Here is an 18,273-nt window from a genome sequence, read left to right on the forward strand (position 1 = left end):
GAGAGGCTGGCTCTCTGAGTTCAAGGTACTCACCACTGTTGCCGTCCCATACAAATAACTCAAGGCTGCTCTTTACGTCAAGTATGATGAAAGCTCCCCGCTGCTGTCCGGATCAGAATGCTCCAAGGCACAAGATGCATTAAAGCAATATGGGAGTTTAAAACGCCTAACCCAGGGACTGACACCTAAAAAGCACCTTAAAGACTAACAGATTTATTTGGGCATAAGCTTTCGTGGGTAAAAAACCCACTTCTTCAGATGCCTGGAGTGAAAATTACAGATGCATCTGAAGAAGTGGGGTTTTTTTTTAACCCACGAAAGCTTATGCCCAAATAAATCTGTTAGTCTTTAAGGTGCCACCAGCCTCCTTGTTGCTTTTGTGGACAGACTAACACGGCTATCCCAATACTAAAAAGCATGTGTGTCCTGGAGTGTGTACCTGTCCGAGGCATGTCTTTTAATTTATGGTAAGAGATGTTAATGATAGGAAGCATTGTCTTGGTGCTACAAGACATTGTGAAAAGAAGAGAGAAACGTGCTAAAACACATACGAGCACTTGAAATATATCTACGCTTTTATTACAAAACCAGGTTGTTGGCATTAGTTGGGTACAATAATAGCAGTTTTGTTGCTGCTGCAGAGCTGTTCTGGCCTATGGCAACAATTACATTCGCTGCTTAAAGTAATTAAAATTAAGTTGCTTTATAACCATTACATACAAGTGATCTGCAATGAATCTTATAAGTACTGCATTAGGAAAAGGGGGGGCGTGGAGTGGATTAGGCTAGAGTGTGAGAAATTGATTCAGTGCCTTAAATAGCAGAGCATTATGTATTTCCTATTAAGAAATAAGTCCTTTATTTTGGCATACTTCAAGTAATTAAGTCTTAAATTCATTTTGGATCTACCTATAGCTATTGTCAGTAGCAGCAGTGACCCAAGGGGATTGTGTTATATTGAACACTTCGCACTCAGTTCCTGTTAAAAGCAACACCTGTGCAGTGCACATAAAGTTACATCACACTCAGGCAGAGGGGAATAGTACATCTAAGCTTATACTACTGGCTTGTGCCCCTCTACTTGGAGTTCCTTTATAAGTATCTTAGAGCTTGACACCATCTTCTGCCACTTGCAGTTACTGCTGCTGATCTGTCCGCAAGTCTTGTTCAGTGCCTGTGCTGTGCTTGTTCTGAAGGGACCTTCCAATATACTTCCAGTATTCCTTTCGGATTGTGTCTTTTTCATTAGCCAGAATGTCACATAACTAAGAAGGAAAAATTACAAAGTTGTCATATATTAAACCAAAAGCTTAACAGTCTTTAAAAAACACACATTAAGCACGGCCTTCTCTTCAGCAAGCAAAGCATGGTTTTTCATGCACAAGTTTTGCACTAGTATCCAGACTTCTGGTAAATGCATCTTCCTAAAAGCAAATCAATTATCTCTATAGTTTATGCCAACAGGGCCGGATTAACTGTCCTGTGGGCCCGGGGCTATTAGATTTTGTGGGGTGCCTGGGGGTTTGGAGTACAGGAAGGGCCTCAGGGCTGGGGCAGGGGTTTGGGGTGTGAGAGGGGGTGCAGCTTTAGCTGGGGGGTGGGGCCAGAGATGGGACAGGGGGGTTGGGTGTGGCAGGAGGTCCAGGGTGCAGGCTCTGGGTGGGAGTTTGGGTGTGGGGGGTTGGGGTGCAGGCTCCAGCCCGGAGGCGCTTACCTTGGGCGGCTCCTGGTCAGCGGTGCAGCAGAGCTAAGGCAGGATCTTCTCTGCTCTGCTCCCCAGCATGTCCAGCCCCTAGATGGAGGGGCCAGGCTGCTCTGTGCAGTGCCTGCAGGTGCTGTCCCCACAGCTCCCAGCCAATGGGAGCTGCACAGCCGGCCCTGGGGGCAGTGCGCAGAGATTCCTTGAACACCCGTCGCCTAGGGGCCGCAGCGGCATGCCGGTGACCCGGTGCTCGTGGCTCCAGCCTCACCGGGGGCAGGGGGGAAGCGCGCAAGGCTCAGGGGCCAGATGAAAAGCAGCGGGCTGCACCTGGCCTGCGGGGCCCCCCTTAGCCCGAGGCCCTGGGCTGCAGCCCCTAAAGCCCCTGCATTAGTCCGGCCCTGGATGCCAAACAGAAGTTTGTCTCCTGTGACTCTCCAGTCCTAGGTTAAATCTTCCCCTGACCACCTTACAGGATATCTGGATATTTTGCTCCATCCCTGGGGTATAAATATTGCCCTTCAAATGTTCCATTCAGTTCTTTTGTTAAGCAGAACACTGCCTCTTGTTTGATGAGCCAGAGCTCAGTACCACCAACTTCAAGCCCCACGTATATTAAAGAACCAATGCTTAGCAGAACAGTGCTGACACTTAAGAGGCATGAAATTTTAAGGCATCAAGGCAAATTTTGGTGCTGGTGGACTGTGAAGGATGAATGGTATAAAGCCATGGTATGCCCACATCTTGAATACTACATGCAGATCTGGTTGCCCCATCTCAAAAAAAAGTACATTAGAATTGGAAAAGGCTTAGAAAAGGGCAACAAAAAGGATTAGGGGTATGGAACAGCTTACATATGAGGAGAGAATAATAAGACTGGGACTTTTCAGCTTGGAAAAGAGACGACTAAGGGGGGATATGACAGAGGTCTATAAAATCATGACTGGTGTGGAGAAAGTAAATAAGGAAGTGTTATTTACTCCTCCTCCTAACACAAGAACAAGTGGGGGGGGGGGAGGGAGGGATAGCTCAGTGGTTTGAACATTGGCCTGCTAAACCCAGGGTTGTTATGAGTTCAATCATTGAGGGGGCCATTTAGGGATCTGGGCCAAAAATTGGGGATTGGCCCTGCTTTGAGCAGGGGGTTGGACTAGATGACCTACTGAGGTCCCTTCCAACCCTGATATTCTATGATTCTATTCTATGATTCTATGAAGAACAAGCGGTCACCAAATGAAAATAGGCAGCAAGTTTAAAACCAATAAAAGGAAGGATTTCTTCACACAATGCACAGTCAACCTTTGGAACTCATTGCCAGAGGATGCTGTGAAGGCCAAGATTATAACGGTTCAAAAAAGAACCGGATAAATTCATGCAGGACAGGTCCCTCAATCTACCTCATGCTAAATTCCATTACTGTTACCCTCAGAGGTTTTAAAAAAAGCTCTTTAAGAACCATGTTGAGTTCTGCTCTACCAGTCTTGTGGACCAAGAAGCTAAAGGATTCTCCCTATACATATCAGTTATTTTGAGGACAAGAGCCCTCTGCTAAACTAGGTAGAAGGAAGTAAGAGCATGTTAGGAACTTACACAAAGGTGTTTTTAAAAAACAAAAAAAATCTGTTCTTTCAGCAATTTGAAAGCTCATTTATTTTCTTTACTTATTGGCATTTCCTCCTTTTCTTGTGTGTAATGTTTGGGATCTTTCTGCTTTTCACTTCTGTCAAGTGAAGCAGAGGTGGCCTCTGTTGTTGGCAAGCTACTATGGAAATTCTTGCATACAGACTGATTGACACTAAAAGGCCAAGGATTCACATACTGTACGATTATTAAGAACAGGACACTGCTAATGGAAGTCAAATGCCTTCTGAGTGCAGGGAAAAAACAACTCACCAACATCCCTGAACTTCTGAGTGGCTCAGAGGATTTCTCTTCAGTATAATGAGAAGTAGTAGACTGATAGTGCACACTAACAATTTATTAACCACAGTGCACAGTAACGGAAACAACTACTTAATGCCGTCATCTCCAATAACTGTGCAATTAATGTACAACTCTGTTTTACAAGAGAGCTTTTCCATTAAAATAATCCAGTCTTTGCTCTGTGTGGCAACAGATTCAGCTAGACAAACTCCCTGAGGTAGAGAAAGTGAGTTCTCAACTCACCTCTAATGCTTTGTTTAGTGTTTCTTCCTTGTCCTCACACTGGTTTTCTAGCATGTCTTCATATATATCCACAAGGAAGGCAATCAGATAGGGAGAACTGTGGCTTGGCTGTAAATCCAGCAGTTGCTCTAATAGATTTTGATATTTGGAAACACCATGATCCTGCAGAATCCTAAAACAGAGATTAGTAAGTACTGCTGGCAGCTTTGACAAAGAATTAAGCAAGTTCTGGCTTTGATAGATTGATCTGAAGATTTTAATCTAACAGGAGCTATAAATATAAAAGAGGCAGAGGGTAATAGATGTAGTTCAATATAGCAACAAGTCAGCATTGCTGTAGCAGTGGTTTTCAACCTTTTTTCATTTGCAGACTCCTAGAATAGAGATGCAGACCCCTTTGGAAATCTTAGGCAGTCTGCAGACCCCTGTAGCCCACAAGTTGAAAACCACTGCTGTAGTAAGCTATTGATGAACATCTCAAGTGCACAGTGAGACATGAGGCAGGGTGCATTTAACCAACAACCTCCTAATGCATAGCTGGTGTAGCCTAATACATTTATTTCCCACCCCCCCTTTTTTAAAGTCAACTTTTGGTGGTTTTATGCCACATATCCTTCCATTATTAAGTATGGCTCACAGCGAGATGAGCAAGATCAAGCAAAAAGGTTATAAACTGCTTTCCTCTACTATTATGAAAATATTTTAAGTTGTTGGGACTCTGAACTCAGTTTCTTAAACTGAATGTTTCAGCACAGCTAGGAAGGAGAGGTGGAAAGTGTGTGAGAGAGATGATAGGAGCAGGGTGGCACTATATAATGCAGAACTCTTAACCCTTCAAAGTCAGGGGAAAGTCCTTTTCTCTTTACTGCATCTTGACTCCAGTCAATGAACTAATGGGGCTTTCATTTCTCTTCCCGAGTTCTGTACTATCAAAGACTTTTCATTTCTCTACAAAGCACCATCTTGTGTTTTGCAGAGGGGCTAGCACACTGTCAGGACTCCATGAATAAAAATAATGTATATGGTATTCTAAATACTTAAGACTTTTTTTTTGGATCCAGTAAATAGAAGCAACCTGCTGTGCATTTTCAAATGTGACCAGTATTGATGATCCCCTGCCAAAGCTACCGAATCAGTAATTATACGGAAAGTGGGCCAGGAGATTAGGTTACTATATTAGCCCTTAAAGTGGGTATAACCTCAGGCTTATCTGGATCATTGCTTTTCAGTTGTTCCCTCAGAGCTGTAAACACGTCTAGGCATGAAACATTCAATGTGAAATGGCCTGCAAGTAACACCAACCTGCAACAATCCCCCTTACCAGAAGCCCTCACCCCACAGATATGAAATACAAGTCTCACCCTTTTAGATAGTTCCATGCACTTTCATTATGTGGCACTGTCTTGATCATTTCTAGAGTGTACCTGTGAGGGAAAACACAGGTTACACTTCTGTCAGAGGTCAACGAGCCAAAAAGAGAAACATGTTTTCTTTACCCAGACTCAGATCTCCTTTGCAGCCTCCTCCCCATCTCACTGGTCTCAGCCCTCCTCTTTTTAAAATACAGACTAAAGCAGACATTTTGCTGATCATCTCAGATGGTGGCATAAAATACAACTGCCATGCAACTTAACTGCAGTTGTCATGACAGGACAAGCCACTGCAGGATAGCGGTTATGTGCCTGGAAGCACTTACCTTCAATTTACAATATATGAATTCCTACAATTATTTTGTAGTTTATTTCAGGAGAGGGTAACTCTCCCACACAGTATGACATAATAAACCTATAACAGAATATGCAATTTGATGGTATGTTGAAGAGGGGCACGTGCTAGGACTGCAGAATCCACAGATGCTGGATTCCATTTCTTTGTGCGCATCCACAGCACTGTTTGCAAAACTCCACTTACAAGGTCAATCAGTTGCACCTGTGCAAACTCACTGGAGGCATATAGCACCGGTGCCAATGAGGACATGGGCTGTTCCTTCCTAGTTCAGTGGCAGAGTTAAAGTGAAGAGAAGCAGCTTCTTCAAGCACATGGTCAGGAGGGTCATCCACCAAGCAGAGTATTAAAGAAAATGTCATGTTTCCAGCTCTACCAAAAAAGCCTTCACGTTCCTCTCCCTCCACTAAATCCCCAAGCAGTGAGACTCATTTCCAGAAACGGGTGAGAGCAATGAGCAGTTTTGCAACCAGTTTTCAATCTCAAAATATTTGAACCTTCTCGCCCTTCTGGAGCAGCCTTTTTACAGTCACTAGCAGAGGAACAGAGCTTACCACCGCCATAAGAAATTTTGGCAACAGCGGGTAGGCTAAGGTCTATGCTGAAATCTAGAAAGATTAACCCTTCAAATCTGGTTCTGGAGTAGGAGTCAGATTAAATTTATGTCAATTTGAGTTCTGAACACAGGGTCATCCTTCACAAATAAATCTAAGAAGGTGTCCAATCCCTAGCTCTGGAGAATTAATCTGGAAATGCCTAGTCTCACAGGCATAGAAGTGGTATAGATTCAGTAACATTCAAGAAAGAGGTATCTGTGAGAAAACAAAAATGAATGTTTTTTTCTTATTGCTTTCATTTAAAGTCTTTCAACCCTCTTGATGAGCACCCAGTTGGACTGCTTCAAGGGCTTAGGATGTGCTCTGAAGAGGCACTGGGTCATTCCACGCAGAGTGAACGGATTGAAATCAACATTATTTCTATCACCAATTTTAATTATGAATTAAATCAGAAAGAAGGAAACCTTCATTTTAATTTTGTTTTGCATTTGTACTTTTTACTTATTTCCTTAAAGAGGGGTTGATTCTCATTGGTTAGTAACCATTAAAAAATATTGGATTTGCAGCTAACTATAGCCTTTGCACTAGATTTGATATTTGTTTTTGCTAACCAGGAGGATACACTGTATCTATACACACTTAATTATACAACTTAACATACATTTATTCATATGGGTAATTTTTATTTTTTTATGTTAGAACATGGTGAACGACTAACTTCTTATTTACTAATTTTTTACTCATGGTGTGTGTCAAGCTCTATTTGGATGGCAATAGGAATTCTTTTAGAATTGTTTTTCCACTAATTAAATATAATTACCTTAAATGTGCTAGATACATAATAAAAAAGTTAAGTTTATCAAAACTTGTTTTGTATTTAAAAATGAACTAATTTATTAACCAAAGGAAGTATTCTCTATAGTTAGTCAATCGAACTGATTGTTTCTGGTCAACCTGTCCTTTAACCTGTCCTGGGAGGAGTGGTAGATACGCTGGAGGGGAGGGATAGGATACAGAAGGACCTAGACCAATTGGAAGATTGGGCCAAAAGGAATCTGATGAGGTTCAATAAGGGTAAGTGCAGGGTCCTGCACTTAGGACGGAAGAACCCAATGCACAGCTACAGACTAGGGACCGAATGGCTAGGCAGCAGTTCTGCGGAAAAGGACCTAAGGGTGACAGTGGACGAGAAGCTGGATATGAGTCAGCAGTGTGCCCTTGTTGCCAAGAAGGCCAATGGCATTTTGGGATGTATAAGTAGGGGCATAGCGAGCAGATCGAGGGACGTGATCGTTCCCCTCTATTCGACATTGGTGAGGCCTCATCTGGAGTACTGTGTCCAGTTTTGGGCCCCACACTTCAAGAAGGATGTGGATAAATTGGAGCGAGTCCAGCGAAGGGCAACAAAAATGATTAGGAGACTGGAACACATGAGTTATGAGGAGAGGCTGAGGGAGCTGGGATTGTTTAGCCTGCAGAAGAGAAGAATGAGGGGGGATTTGATAGCTGCTTTCAACTACCTGAAAGGGGGTTCCAAAGAGGATGGCTCTAGACTGTTCTCAATGGTAGCAGATGACAGAACGAGGAGTAATGGTCTCAAGTTGCAGTGGGGGAGGTTTAGATTGGATATTAGGAAAAACTTTTTCACTAAGAGGGTGGTGAAACACTGGAATGTGTTACCTAGGGAGGTGGTAGAATCTCCTTCCTTAGAGGTTTTTAAGGTCAGGCTTGACAAAGCCCTGGCTGGGATGATTTAACTGGGAATTGGTCCTGCTTTGAGCAGGGGGTTGGACTAGATGACCTTCTGGGGTCCCTTCCAACCCTGATATTCTATGATTCTATGATTTTAGAACTAGTACATCTCCTCCTCTCACCCCTAGTTTTTGTTCATAGACCAGAAGAGCTTTCCTGCTTTTTCAACGCCCAGTCGCTTTTCTAAATGAGCTAGTCATTGAGCTGAACTAGTTGAAAAAAGTGAAAAGACAATATTCCCTGTGCACTTGCAGAAGTAGCTATTTCTACCAAAGGCTGCTTTAGGCCTCAAACGCCGGTTTCAGGTGCTCAGTCAGCGACTTCTCTCAGTTCAGTGGTCTGACTTTCTTTAAAACTTCAGCAGCAAACATTCTACTTGAATTTTTTGTTTAATCGATGTAAATGATTTTAATAGATTATACTAAGTCTAGACCTTAGTGTAGGATGTCAATTTCAAATATTTTTTCTTTTAAAAAATAAACCTATTTAAAATAAAAATCTGGGATTTTTTTGTTTTTAAAAACACCCAGATTTTTATCCAAAATATTTCCTTATTGTAATGTGCTTAGTTTAGGCAGAAAGAACTTTTTTTTTTTTTTTAAATAACTGTTAGCCCAGTCTTCTCCCTTGGGATCTGAAAGTCAAGCTGTTGCTTTCCTTCTTGCATCATCTTCAGTAATAAGCATTTCTGAAAACCAAAGCAGGCCCTCAGTTACACCAGTGCTATTTCTGAAGAGATTCCAAAGTTGAGGGGCCCTCATATCCAGAAACTCACTGCTTTATACTAGGGGCTCCAGCCCCAAGCATCCGTGCTGATCAATCTCATGGCAGTACTGCATGGAGAGAGATGTGTTTTCTCAAGGAGATGGGGCCCTAGCTAATAATGTGCTTTATAGGTCAGTACCAAAACCTTAAATTCTACCCAGAAATCAATAGGCAGCCAGCGCAGATCATGGAGCACTGTCAGAATATGCTCGCAGCAGGATATTTAGCTTAAACTAGCAGGCTGCCAAATATTGTATCAACTTCTGTTTCCAGATGGGTTCAATACATAGTTCCAATACATAGTTTCATATAAACTGCCCGGCAGTAAGGTAACCTGGAGGTGACAAAAGCACGGAAAGCAGTAGTAAGGTCTGCATCAAGAAACAGGTTCTACCTGTTGGACTCCCACAAAAGCCATCCTGGCTATTGCTGATCTCTGATCAGCCAGTGGCAGCTGAGAATCTAATAAGTCCCCTAAATTGCAAACTTGAACAAACAAAACCCAAAAGGACAGATATCACCATCCATTTTTCTGCTTTTTTCTCATGACCAACCTCACCTCGCCTGAGCCTTAGCTACCTAGTTCTCATTCATGCCCCAATCTCAACCAAGCACTAGGTGCATCCATTGACTGCTTTACTCTGGTCAGAGGAAATGGAGGCAAAGCTGAGTGTCATCCACATACTTAGGATACTGCAATCCATATCTCTACACTAACCCTCCCAATAGATCCAGATATACATTCAACAAGAGGGGACACAAGATAGAACCCTTCATAAGTGCTCTGGGGGAGGAAAAGAAGTTACCCACTATCAACCTTTCAGAATGCTCAGCAAGTAAGAGAGCTACTCAAGATCGGCTTCTCCAACTCAAACGTAGCTTGCAGACAAGTCATCACCTCATTATCAATGGTATCAAAAGGCATCTGATAGATCTAACATGAGCATGGATGTTTGATCTCCTGATTATGGTTCAAAATCTTCTACCAATGCCAGCAGTGTAGCTTTTATTCTGTACCCAGGGAAAGGTCAAGGGGAGCTGAAGCCTCTGAAGCATTCAAGAGCATGCCTCACTTCTTTTGCCTATGAGAAATGGAGGGCACCAAATGTAATTGTGCACAGCATTACTAACTGGACTTCTCTCTCTAGAACAGCAGGATCGTTGTAGCCTGTGGTGTTGGAAATTACAAAGTATCTTTGGTTCCAGACAGAGTTGTTTCTCACATCCTCTTTCAGAAGCTGGTCTACATACTCCAGTTCATTATCCCACAGTTTGAACTCCTACAATGGTGAGAAGAAAAAAACAAAATAAAAAACCTCACATTTAAACACGTTTTAACAAATTCTAGTTACTTCCTTCTTCATTTGAAGAATTCCAACCTAACTTCTCTCACACTGGACCCCAAGATTAGACCGAGTTGAAGAAATCAATGTAGTAAATTGTGAAATTAGTTAATTTTGGGGAAAAACAGGAGGTATAATGGCAAGTGTTAGGCAACCCTCATTATATAGAAGGAGTTCTCAGGACAAACTTTTTGGTGGCCTCAAAGTGAAGCCATGAACTCTTGCTGGTGGTCACTCTCACACTTTTTCCTAAAATACTTAGCTAGCTTTAGGAAAAACAAATAAATATGCACCTATACAGATTCAGATCATTGTAATTTATTTATTGCTAGCTACCAAGTCGCCGCTGAATTGCTGCCACGGCCAGCAGGAGAGAGAGAAGCTGCTGCCAAATTGCCGCCACGGCTGGAGGAATGGAGAAGCTGCCGCCGAATTGCCACTGCCATGGAAACTCTTCTGCCCTTTCTGACTGCTGCCCCAAGCATCTGCTTGAACGCTGGTGCTTGGAGCCAGCCCTGGGGGCAGGACACGCAGTAGGAGCCGGGGCAATTGAGGGCAGTCCAGGGGGAGACAATGGTGGCCTGAAGCCTCATAGCCAGAGCCCGAAGCCTCATAGCCAGAGCCCGAAGCCTCATAGCCAGAGCCCGAAGCCTCGTGGCTGGGAGATGGGGATGGAGCCTGAAGCTGTGTGACCACAGCCTGCTGCTCCACCGCCCCAGGGAAGCTGGGAAACTCACTGGCTGCCTGCTCCTCCAGCTTTGTGCCCCAGCTGTGTCCAGAGGGGCAGCAGACAACACCACGGTGGTGCATCCAGGAGCAACACGTAGGGGGAGGGGCTACTGCTTTTACCCCATCCCCCCAATCACAGCCCAGGAGGCTGTGGCTGCAAGAAAAGCAGCTGGTGGCCGCATTTGAGAAACGCTGATATAGAGGGTGCTACTAGTGCTTCCTGTAACAAAAGGCACAAAGGCAAATTTTGAACTGGTTAATTCTGAGTTCACACCCACTTAATTGTTTTCACTCCATCTACACAAGTCAATGTGTAAAGTTCCATTTAAGAAACAAACCTCTACGATTTTGGGAGGATTCTCCTTACAGAGAAAGCAGCAGACCTGGATACAATACCTGAATAACCCACTGTCTGTGCTGCCAAGCATGGTAATTCTTGGCATCCTGGTTAAGAATTTCAGCTATAAACTCAAGCTCTTGAGATGGATCCTTCAGCCACTCTACCAACACCCGTCTGTGGTGCCTAAAGATAAAGTACAAGAATTTAAAAAATTTTCCTTCCAATATTTGCTTGACCATTAGACTTTATTAAAATACCACCTGATTACAATACTTACCAGGACAAACAAAAAACACCAAGACACCAACCCATCACCAGAGTAGTACTTTTTAAAAGAACCATGAAACATTTCACCTAGCTTTTCTAGGGATTGCTATAGTGTAAACTTGCAACAAGAAAATGCCAGAAATGTATCTACATATTAGTACATAACCTCTTAAAGAAGGATCATTGCTATGTCTGACATGCTTGAGAAGTGGGTGAGAAAAGCCACACAGAATGAGGGTATAATCATTTAAATAGAACTGAGTTTGAGTACACAAGTTGGGTCATGCTTGAGACAGTATCACACTTAGAAACTTGCCAGATCGCCAACAAGTGATTTTCACGGTTAGACCCATCGTTTGAATAGAAACCCCCCTAAAAACCTAACAATTTTTCCCCTATGAACACTGAAGTTCTCTATCACTTATTTTTTTCAAAATATTTTCCCCATCTCTTTTACATTGTCATTTGTCACTGAATTTAGAATGCCTTCCTAAGCTTTCAGATTCAGTGTGTTCCAGTACACATGAAAACCTGCCCATTGTCACTCCCAACTTCTAAAGTAAGTGTTGTAAACATTCTATTAATGCCTTATTTGTCCCACCACTTCATTTCTAGGAAACTGGAGCAAGGACACAAGTACTAATTTCAAATCAAAGTTTCTCAAATGTCAGAAAGCAGAGCCAGTCAGAACCTTTGCAACGATCTGCAGCATAAATTCTTCAGTTCAATTCTTTGGCCTCTGTCAGGCAGCGAACAACATTTCAGATACTCCTATTACGCTGTAGCTCTAATATGGCTTTTCCTTTTCTTGGGAGCCAGCGTTTAGATTTCAGAGGCCTCTTCATGGCAACATTTGGGTTGCCATGAACCCTTTGGGTCAGGGTTGGCAGAGGTGACACCCAATTAGTTTCTTGCTGCTTGCTCAGGCATTCATATTGTTGGTCTGTCTCCAGCTAAAGATGAGAGCACAAAAGCTTGCAAACGTTCTGCTTGCTCCTGCAACCTGTCCTCCTCTGTATCTGAGGACAGAGGTGCCAGTGAGACCCTAATTTATCCAATCCTTGTCAGCTGTCAGTTTCAGAGGCTAAAAAGAATGGGCAGATGGACTTCCTCCATAACAAATATGCTATTCGAGCAGCATACAAGCTTCTCCTTCCCACACCACCCAAATGGAGGGAAGCAGCATGTGCAGACTACCAGAAAATCTCAGGAAAAGAGTGGACAAATAAAACGACCATGGGTTTCAACTCCTGTTTCCAAGGGACTGGCTAGCTGTCTTCCTTTATACATCTCTCCAGCTATTCTTGGCTCTTTTTCCAGTCAGCTCAGACACTTCCACCCAAAGTCTTCCTGGGCTGAGGAGCAGGATTCATTAATTACCTTTGCTCTTTTCCAGAGGCCACTCCAGAAACATCTTCTAGTCATACCAGACAACTCCTTGACCACAGCACATCTGAAAAGGGAGGCACCAGAAACTCGTCTCCACAAACATGACCTGTTTCTCAGCTGCATCTTCTTTCACTCACTTGAGGAGGTTCACATCAAAGTATCACTAAACCTGGACAACCTTACTAGGTGGTGTAGGATCTCAAACATGTGCTCACATGTTAGTAGTCCTATGGGGAGTCCCAAAGTTTGATTCATTTGCATTAAAGCTCAATGCAAAGACTCATGGTTAATTTTCCAAGATGCAAGCACAAAAAACTAAGAGCAGTGGGTTCCTTGTCTTAACACTGGCCAAGGCACCTCACCTGTATTTTCCCTCTTCTTTCCTTTGTGGCTAAGGCTCGCCACAAAGTCTCTCTCTTTGGGCAGGTCTATGCTACAGCCTAAGTTGATATAACTTACATCACTCAAGGGTGTGAATATATAGCACTGTAGCGTAGACTTGCCCTCAATCGAAATATCCCTAAGCTGGTCAAGATACAGAGGTCCAGGAAGCACTCTACCGTGCCACAAAGTCCTAGGTTCTGGGGATGATCTGCACAGTTCTACACTGAAAATTTGGACACCCTGTATAAAGCTGGAATACATCACAGATACTCCCTATAAATAAAACCAAGGCTATAGGTCTGGCTCAGCCCTTAGAAACTCATCCTACAGCAATAAGATGTGTCCTCAGTTCCCTGAACACAATAGGTTTCACTCATGTTCATATCAATAATTCTCAAAGCAGTTGGCCAGCCCACCCAAATGTATGAAATACCCAAGAAGAAAACTCAGTTTGGTCTTTTGTGAGCTAAAGAGTAATCCCTTCAGGCCTGTGGATTCCTTGTATTTCCTCTATTAAAGTATCCATTTTAGTAATCACTCTGTCCAGGAAGGTATTGAGTGCTGGAAGCCCTTTCTATTGTATTTTTCCACAGAGTTTTGCAGATTTTGCCCAAATGAGCCTCTAGTATAAAATCTAGGGGCTAACCTGACATTTTTTGTTCTAATCCAAAATTTCCACTAAGAATAAAGTTACAAGTTAAATTCAAGGCCCTATGAACATGAATAAAACATATTGCTAATCTCCTGCCCTGTTTGGTGCTTTTCACCTTGGATGAAGTCTCATGAGACTAGAATAGCTGAAGGCCAGCATATCTGAAGCATTCAAAGCCTCTGGGAGGGTCAGCCAGCTTGTCCCCTGGTTTGTTCTGCAACGTGCTGACAATGGCTCTGCCCTAGACTGGAAGATCTGCAGACCAGCAACATAACTGTTCTGTAGGTTCTCTCTCCAGGCTTCCAGATAGTGGAAAGCTGAGACACTTTTTAGATGAGACACTTTTGTATATTTATTTTACATGGTTGGAAACTGCTGTGATATGTAATTTATCTTTGGCAGACATATTTCTGTATACACTACTACCAGATACATCCACTCCCTGTTAGAATTCATAGCCAGAGCCTTTAGAGAACACAGTCATCCCTCTCCATTATTTCATTTGGGAGGATTTCTACAACAAAAAAAGCAACATCCAAGAGCTGCTGAAAGCTAAAAATTCTTCAGTTGTATTTTCTTTATTTTTGTTGCGTCAGAATAAGTCTGGTAGTTTTAAAACTTTTCAAATGCCTAACTACATTACTCAGTACTCCTAGCATTGGAGTAGAGAGTTATGGAGAACTCTGCCTGGGGGCAGTCCTGTTTAACACCTCTGAAACTGGCTCCATCCAAGGAGTAAGGGTGAATCCTTACCGTCCCACTTTTAGAACTGGCAGCCATGTCCATTTCTGAGGTGGTAAAAGGTAAGACAGTTTGTCTCTAGAAATCAAAAAGATTTTTACCAGACTTGGTAATTCTTTGGCTGGTCTTCAATGATAGCTGTAATATAGTTAATTTCCTCATGTAGGTCCTTTTTCAATGAATGCAGGAGGACTCTCCGGAAATGCCTAAAGAAAAATAAAAAACACACACACCATTTAGGAGGTTGTTTTTTTTTTAAAAAAAAGCTGGAGTAAATTCAGTTAAAAATACTTTAAGAATTAAACCAATTTTTAAGAACACAACTAATTCTGAAGACGTATTCATTATTGGGTAGCTGGTAGTAACCAAAATAGGTAAGGTTACAAACATATTGCTATCCAAGATCTTAGCAACTTTAAGTTTCTACTGAAGACTTGTATACCCCACATCTGTTGCAATTTCACCGAACATAGTCTTCCTGATATGAAAATAACTGGTATAAATCAATGCAATCATATTAATAGGAAAAATACACAGGGAAGTATTTGACAGTACCCATTGGTTGAGAAATCTAATTCTGTGAATTCAGAAGGCCTTACAAGTTTAGTATTTACTTGAAAATTAAACTGGCGGGTATTGCAAAGGGGATTATAGAATTACTTCAGTAATATTTACTACAAAAAAACTATCAGCTAATATATTTAGCTATGATAAGAACTTCCTTTGAAACAAGCAGGAAATAGTTCCAGTCTTTTCACTAGGAATGTGTGTCATCAGAGAGACACTTTCAATATGATTTGTCATGTCATCTTAATCAGTGGTGGTTTTTAATGGCTAGGCTAATCTTGTTGGAAAGTTTAGACTATCAGATAGCATTTCCCAGAAATTAGCGATACTGCATTAAAATCTTAATTTATGAGCCTGCTGCAGCTTTCCAATAATCCCCAGCCTCCCAGAAAGCAAGCAAGGCCAGTCATATTTTGAATAATACTCTGCCAGAATAGTTGAAAGAGAAACCAGGTAATCTAATCAGCTAATTTTAATTACCATTACTTACCACACTGTGTAATTTGCAGCATTCAGTTCAATGGCATCCCCGGTTAACTGAAAAGCTCTTTCACTCCTTTCATCCCGCTGCAGAACAGCCCGAAAGTAATCGTAGACATCTCTGACTGGATAGATGACAGTGTGTTACTCAAAACAACTAGAAGAAATCCCGAATAGAGGATTTAAGACTGGCAACCCATGGATGCTACTTTGTGTGTGTAAAATACTGTTCCCTAAAACCCTGTTTGAAGGTGTTTGGGCCTAACAGTCTGCATACTGATACAACAGCACTGTTTACTAGAATCATTGTGGTGGGATGCTTTACATCTCTCATACTAGAAAACTCCCAAAACATCTTTCAACACATCATCTAGATAATGTCCAAAATAGTTATGAGAGCACTAGGAGTCATGCTATTTCTCTACATTCTTGACATCCATTATTGCATTTTTCTCTAGGCCTAGCCACACCATCCTAATTGCTTGCATTACCTGGAATGTGGCCGTCTACCAAGGAGTTTTAATACTTCCTTTATTTAACAGACTTAATTCTATAATTTTTAAAAGATCATTTCTAAAAATCTGAAAAGAAACAGGAGGGTTTTGTTTTTGTTTTTAAAAGCGTGGGCACTCCAGGATGTGAAGGTTGTAAAGCAGGCAAACATTATCCTTGGAACTTTGAGAAACTCAAGATTCTCCAGTCTCTAGAAAAATGCAAGTTTATGGAATTGTTCCTTTAAAAACAGGGACAGTATTAAGGCCATTTCCATGCTTCAGTTTTTTTAGTTTCAATAATACCCAGTAATTTTGACAAAGTGAAATACTTAAGCTTTGTTCTAGGCTCAAGTTGGTTTACAAATAAATTCTCAAAAAACATGGATATGCATCTGAGGAAGTGAGCTGTAGCTCACAAAAGCTTATGCTCAAATAAATTGGTTAGTCTCTAAGGTGCCACAAGTACTCCTTTTCTTTTTGCGAATACAGACTAACACGGCTGTTACTCTGAAACCTGTCAAAAAACAAATGTGTATGGTAATTTTACCTGGTGTATTTACCATTTTAATATTAAATTCTCAACATTTAAAATTCACTTCTAGAGGACTACAGGAACCTTAAAACATGTTTTTATATAGTTACTAGCAGTGACACCCAACACAAAAGCGTATATTATTGAAAACTAAACTCTAGCTTCAATGGAGCCACTGACATATTACACAGATGTTTTCACCTTACCAAGGTTTAATTATACTTAAAATCTTTTTTTTTTTAAACTTACATTTTTCACTATAGATGATCTGAACCACAGGATTTGGCCCGTCATTTTGAGGTACTGGTTCAATGTCAGCCCATTCTTTTCTGTGCCTGTAAAATTTACATTTTCTTTTCAGTGTTTTATTAGGAAAAACGACCCAAGCCCCCCCCGAAAAAAACCCCCACATGTATTCAGTTGTACCATTCTTCATGGTGGTCATGATCTTTGCCACAGAGTTGCAGGATACAGACATAAGTCACAGGGTAAGCCATATCCGCGGGTCATGTTCTAGCCTAGGACTATGTTCCTTGATCTTGGAGGAACAAGGTGGGTGAGGTAATAGGAGGAACAAGGTGGCTGAGATAACACCGTCTATTGACCAACTTCTATGGGTGAGACAGAGACAAGCTTTTTCGGCCACAAGCTGCGCCAACTCAAAGGCCGAGCTCTCAACGCAGCTCAGCGTTTGGGCCAAGGCGGGTGACTCGGCCGGCCACCCGGAACCCCGACGCCGGCCAGGTGCGTTGGCAGCCGCCGCCGCCGCCGCGAACGGCTCTTGCGGCGCGCCGTCAGCGCCCAGCCGCGGAGCGCCCCGTGCCTCCCTCCCCGCCTGAGGCTCTCCCCTTCCCCCTAGGGTCCCCCCCCCGGCTGGGCCGCCCCTGCCGAGCGCTCTCCCCTGACCCCCAGCGCCGAGACCCGGCCAGGCCCAGCGGGCCCCTTGCCCCGTCCCGCTGGGCGCGCCGCGCGGCGGCGGGAGGCCCCCGGCCCTGGCGGGCGGGCCGGGCCCCCGCGGAGCTGCTCCGATCTCCGGGGGAAGGCAGCGGGGCGACCCGGCCGGAGGGGGACCGCTACCTGTACAGGAGGTAGCCGCCCGGCTCCAGGGGCTCCCCGTCCTCCGGCTCCTGGGGCTCCCCGTCCCGCGCCTCCGGGCCCTCCACCTCCGCCATCGCCGCAGCAGCCGGGAGAGGGCAGGGAAGCTTCCGGGGACAGCTCCGCACACCATAGAGAGGAGACCGGGGCCAGCTAGAGAGTCTCCTCCAGGCGGTGCCCCGAGACTCGGCCCTTCCGGTCCCCCCCCGCGTCACAGAGCGGGGGCGGGGCCGCTCCCCGGGCAGCGCGGGGCCGCTCGGCTGCTGGGCGCGGGAAGAGCCCGGCTCGGGGCGGCCGCCGCTGCTGTTCGGGTATAAAACGTGGGCTCTTGCAGCAACCACAAGGAAACGGAGGCCTCAGGGCAGAAAAGGCGATAAAATCGTGTTACATACGCGCGGAACAGCCTTCCAATGGCGCCTCAGAGAAGCTATTCCCAGTGTCCCAAAGGGAGGGGAGCCCCAACGACCTGGGGAGGAAGGGTGCTGGTCTTGTGATAAATGGGGAGACGCGAGTTCCATTTTTGGGTGATTTTAGGACAGTTGCATAGTCTGCCTGTGCCCCTGTTCCCCATCTGTAACATGGGGATAAGAGCAGTG

General features: G+C 43.6%; 1 protein-coding gene across 3 annotated transcripts; it reads right to left on the reverse strand.

Moving 5' to 3' along the window:
• Positions 1 to 557: 557 nt before the first annotated feature.
• On the reverse strand, positions 558 to 17,810 carry FNTA (farnesyltransferase, CAAX box, subunit alpha). 3 transcript variants are annotated; one of them, XM_073345916.1, is made up of 10 exons: positions 17,660 to 17,749; positions 17,009 to 17,120; positions 16,832 to 16,917; positions 15,567 to 15,681; positions 14,611 to 14,715; positions 11,133 to 11,259; positions 9,796 to 9,944; positions 5,227 to 5,289; positions 3,866 to 4,037; positions 558 to 1,265 (listed from the first exon to the last, which is right to left on the reverse strand). In XM_073345916.1, the coding sequence occupies exons 2-10, from the start codon at positions 17,077 to 17,079 to the stop codon at positions 1,137 to 1,139; spliced, it is 1,017 nt and encodes a 338-aa protein (XP_073202017.1). In that variant the 5' UTR covers positions 17,080 to 17,120; positions 17,660 to 17,749; the 3' UTR covers positions 558 to 1,136. The 3 variants fall into 3 exon arrangements, with proteins under 3 accessions (XP_073202017.1, XP_073202016.1, XP_073202015.1); XM_073345915.1 differs by having other exon boundaries at positions 17,009 to 17,193; positions 17,660 to 17,747; XM_073345914.2 differs by lacking the exon at positions 17,009 to 17,120 and having other exon boundaries at positions 17,660 to 17,810.
• Between the last annotated feature and the right edge of the window lie 463 nt (positions 17,811 to 18,273).

Source organism: Lepidochelys kempii, chromosome 5, assembly GCF_965140285.1.
Source record: "Lepidochelys kempii isolate rLepKem1 chromosome 5, rLepKem1.hap1, whole genome shotgun sequence".
Lineage (NCBI taxonomy): Eukaryota > Metazoa > Chordata > Testudines > Cheloniidae > Lepidochelys > Lepidochelys kempii.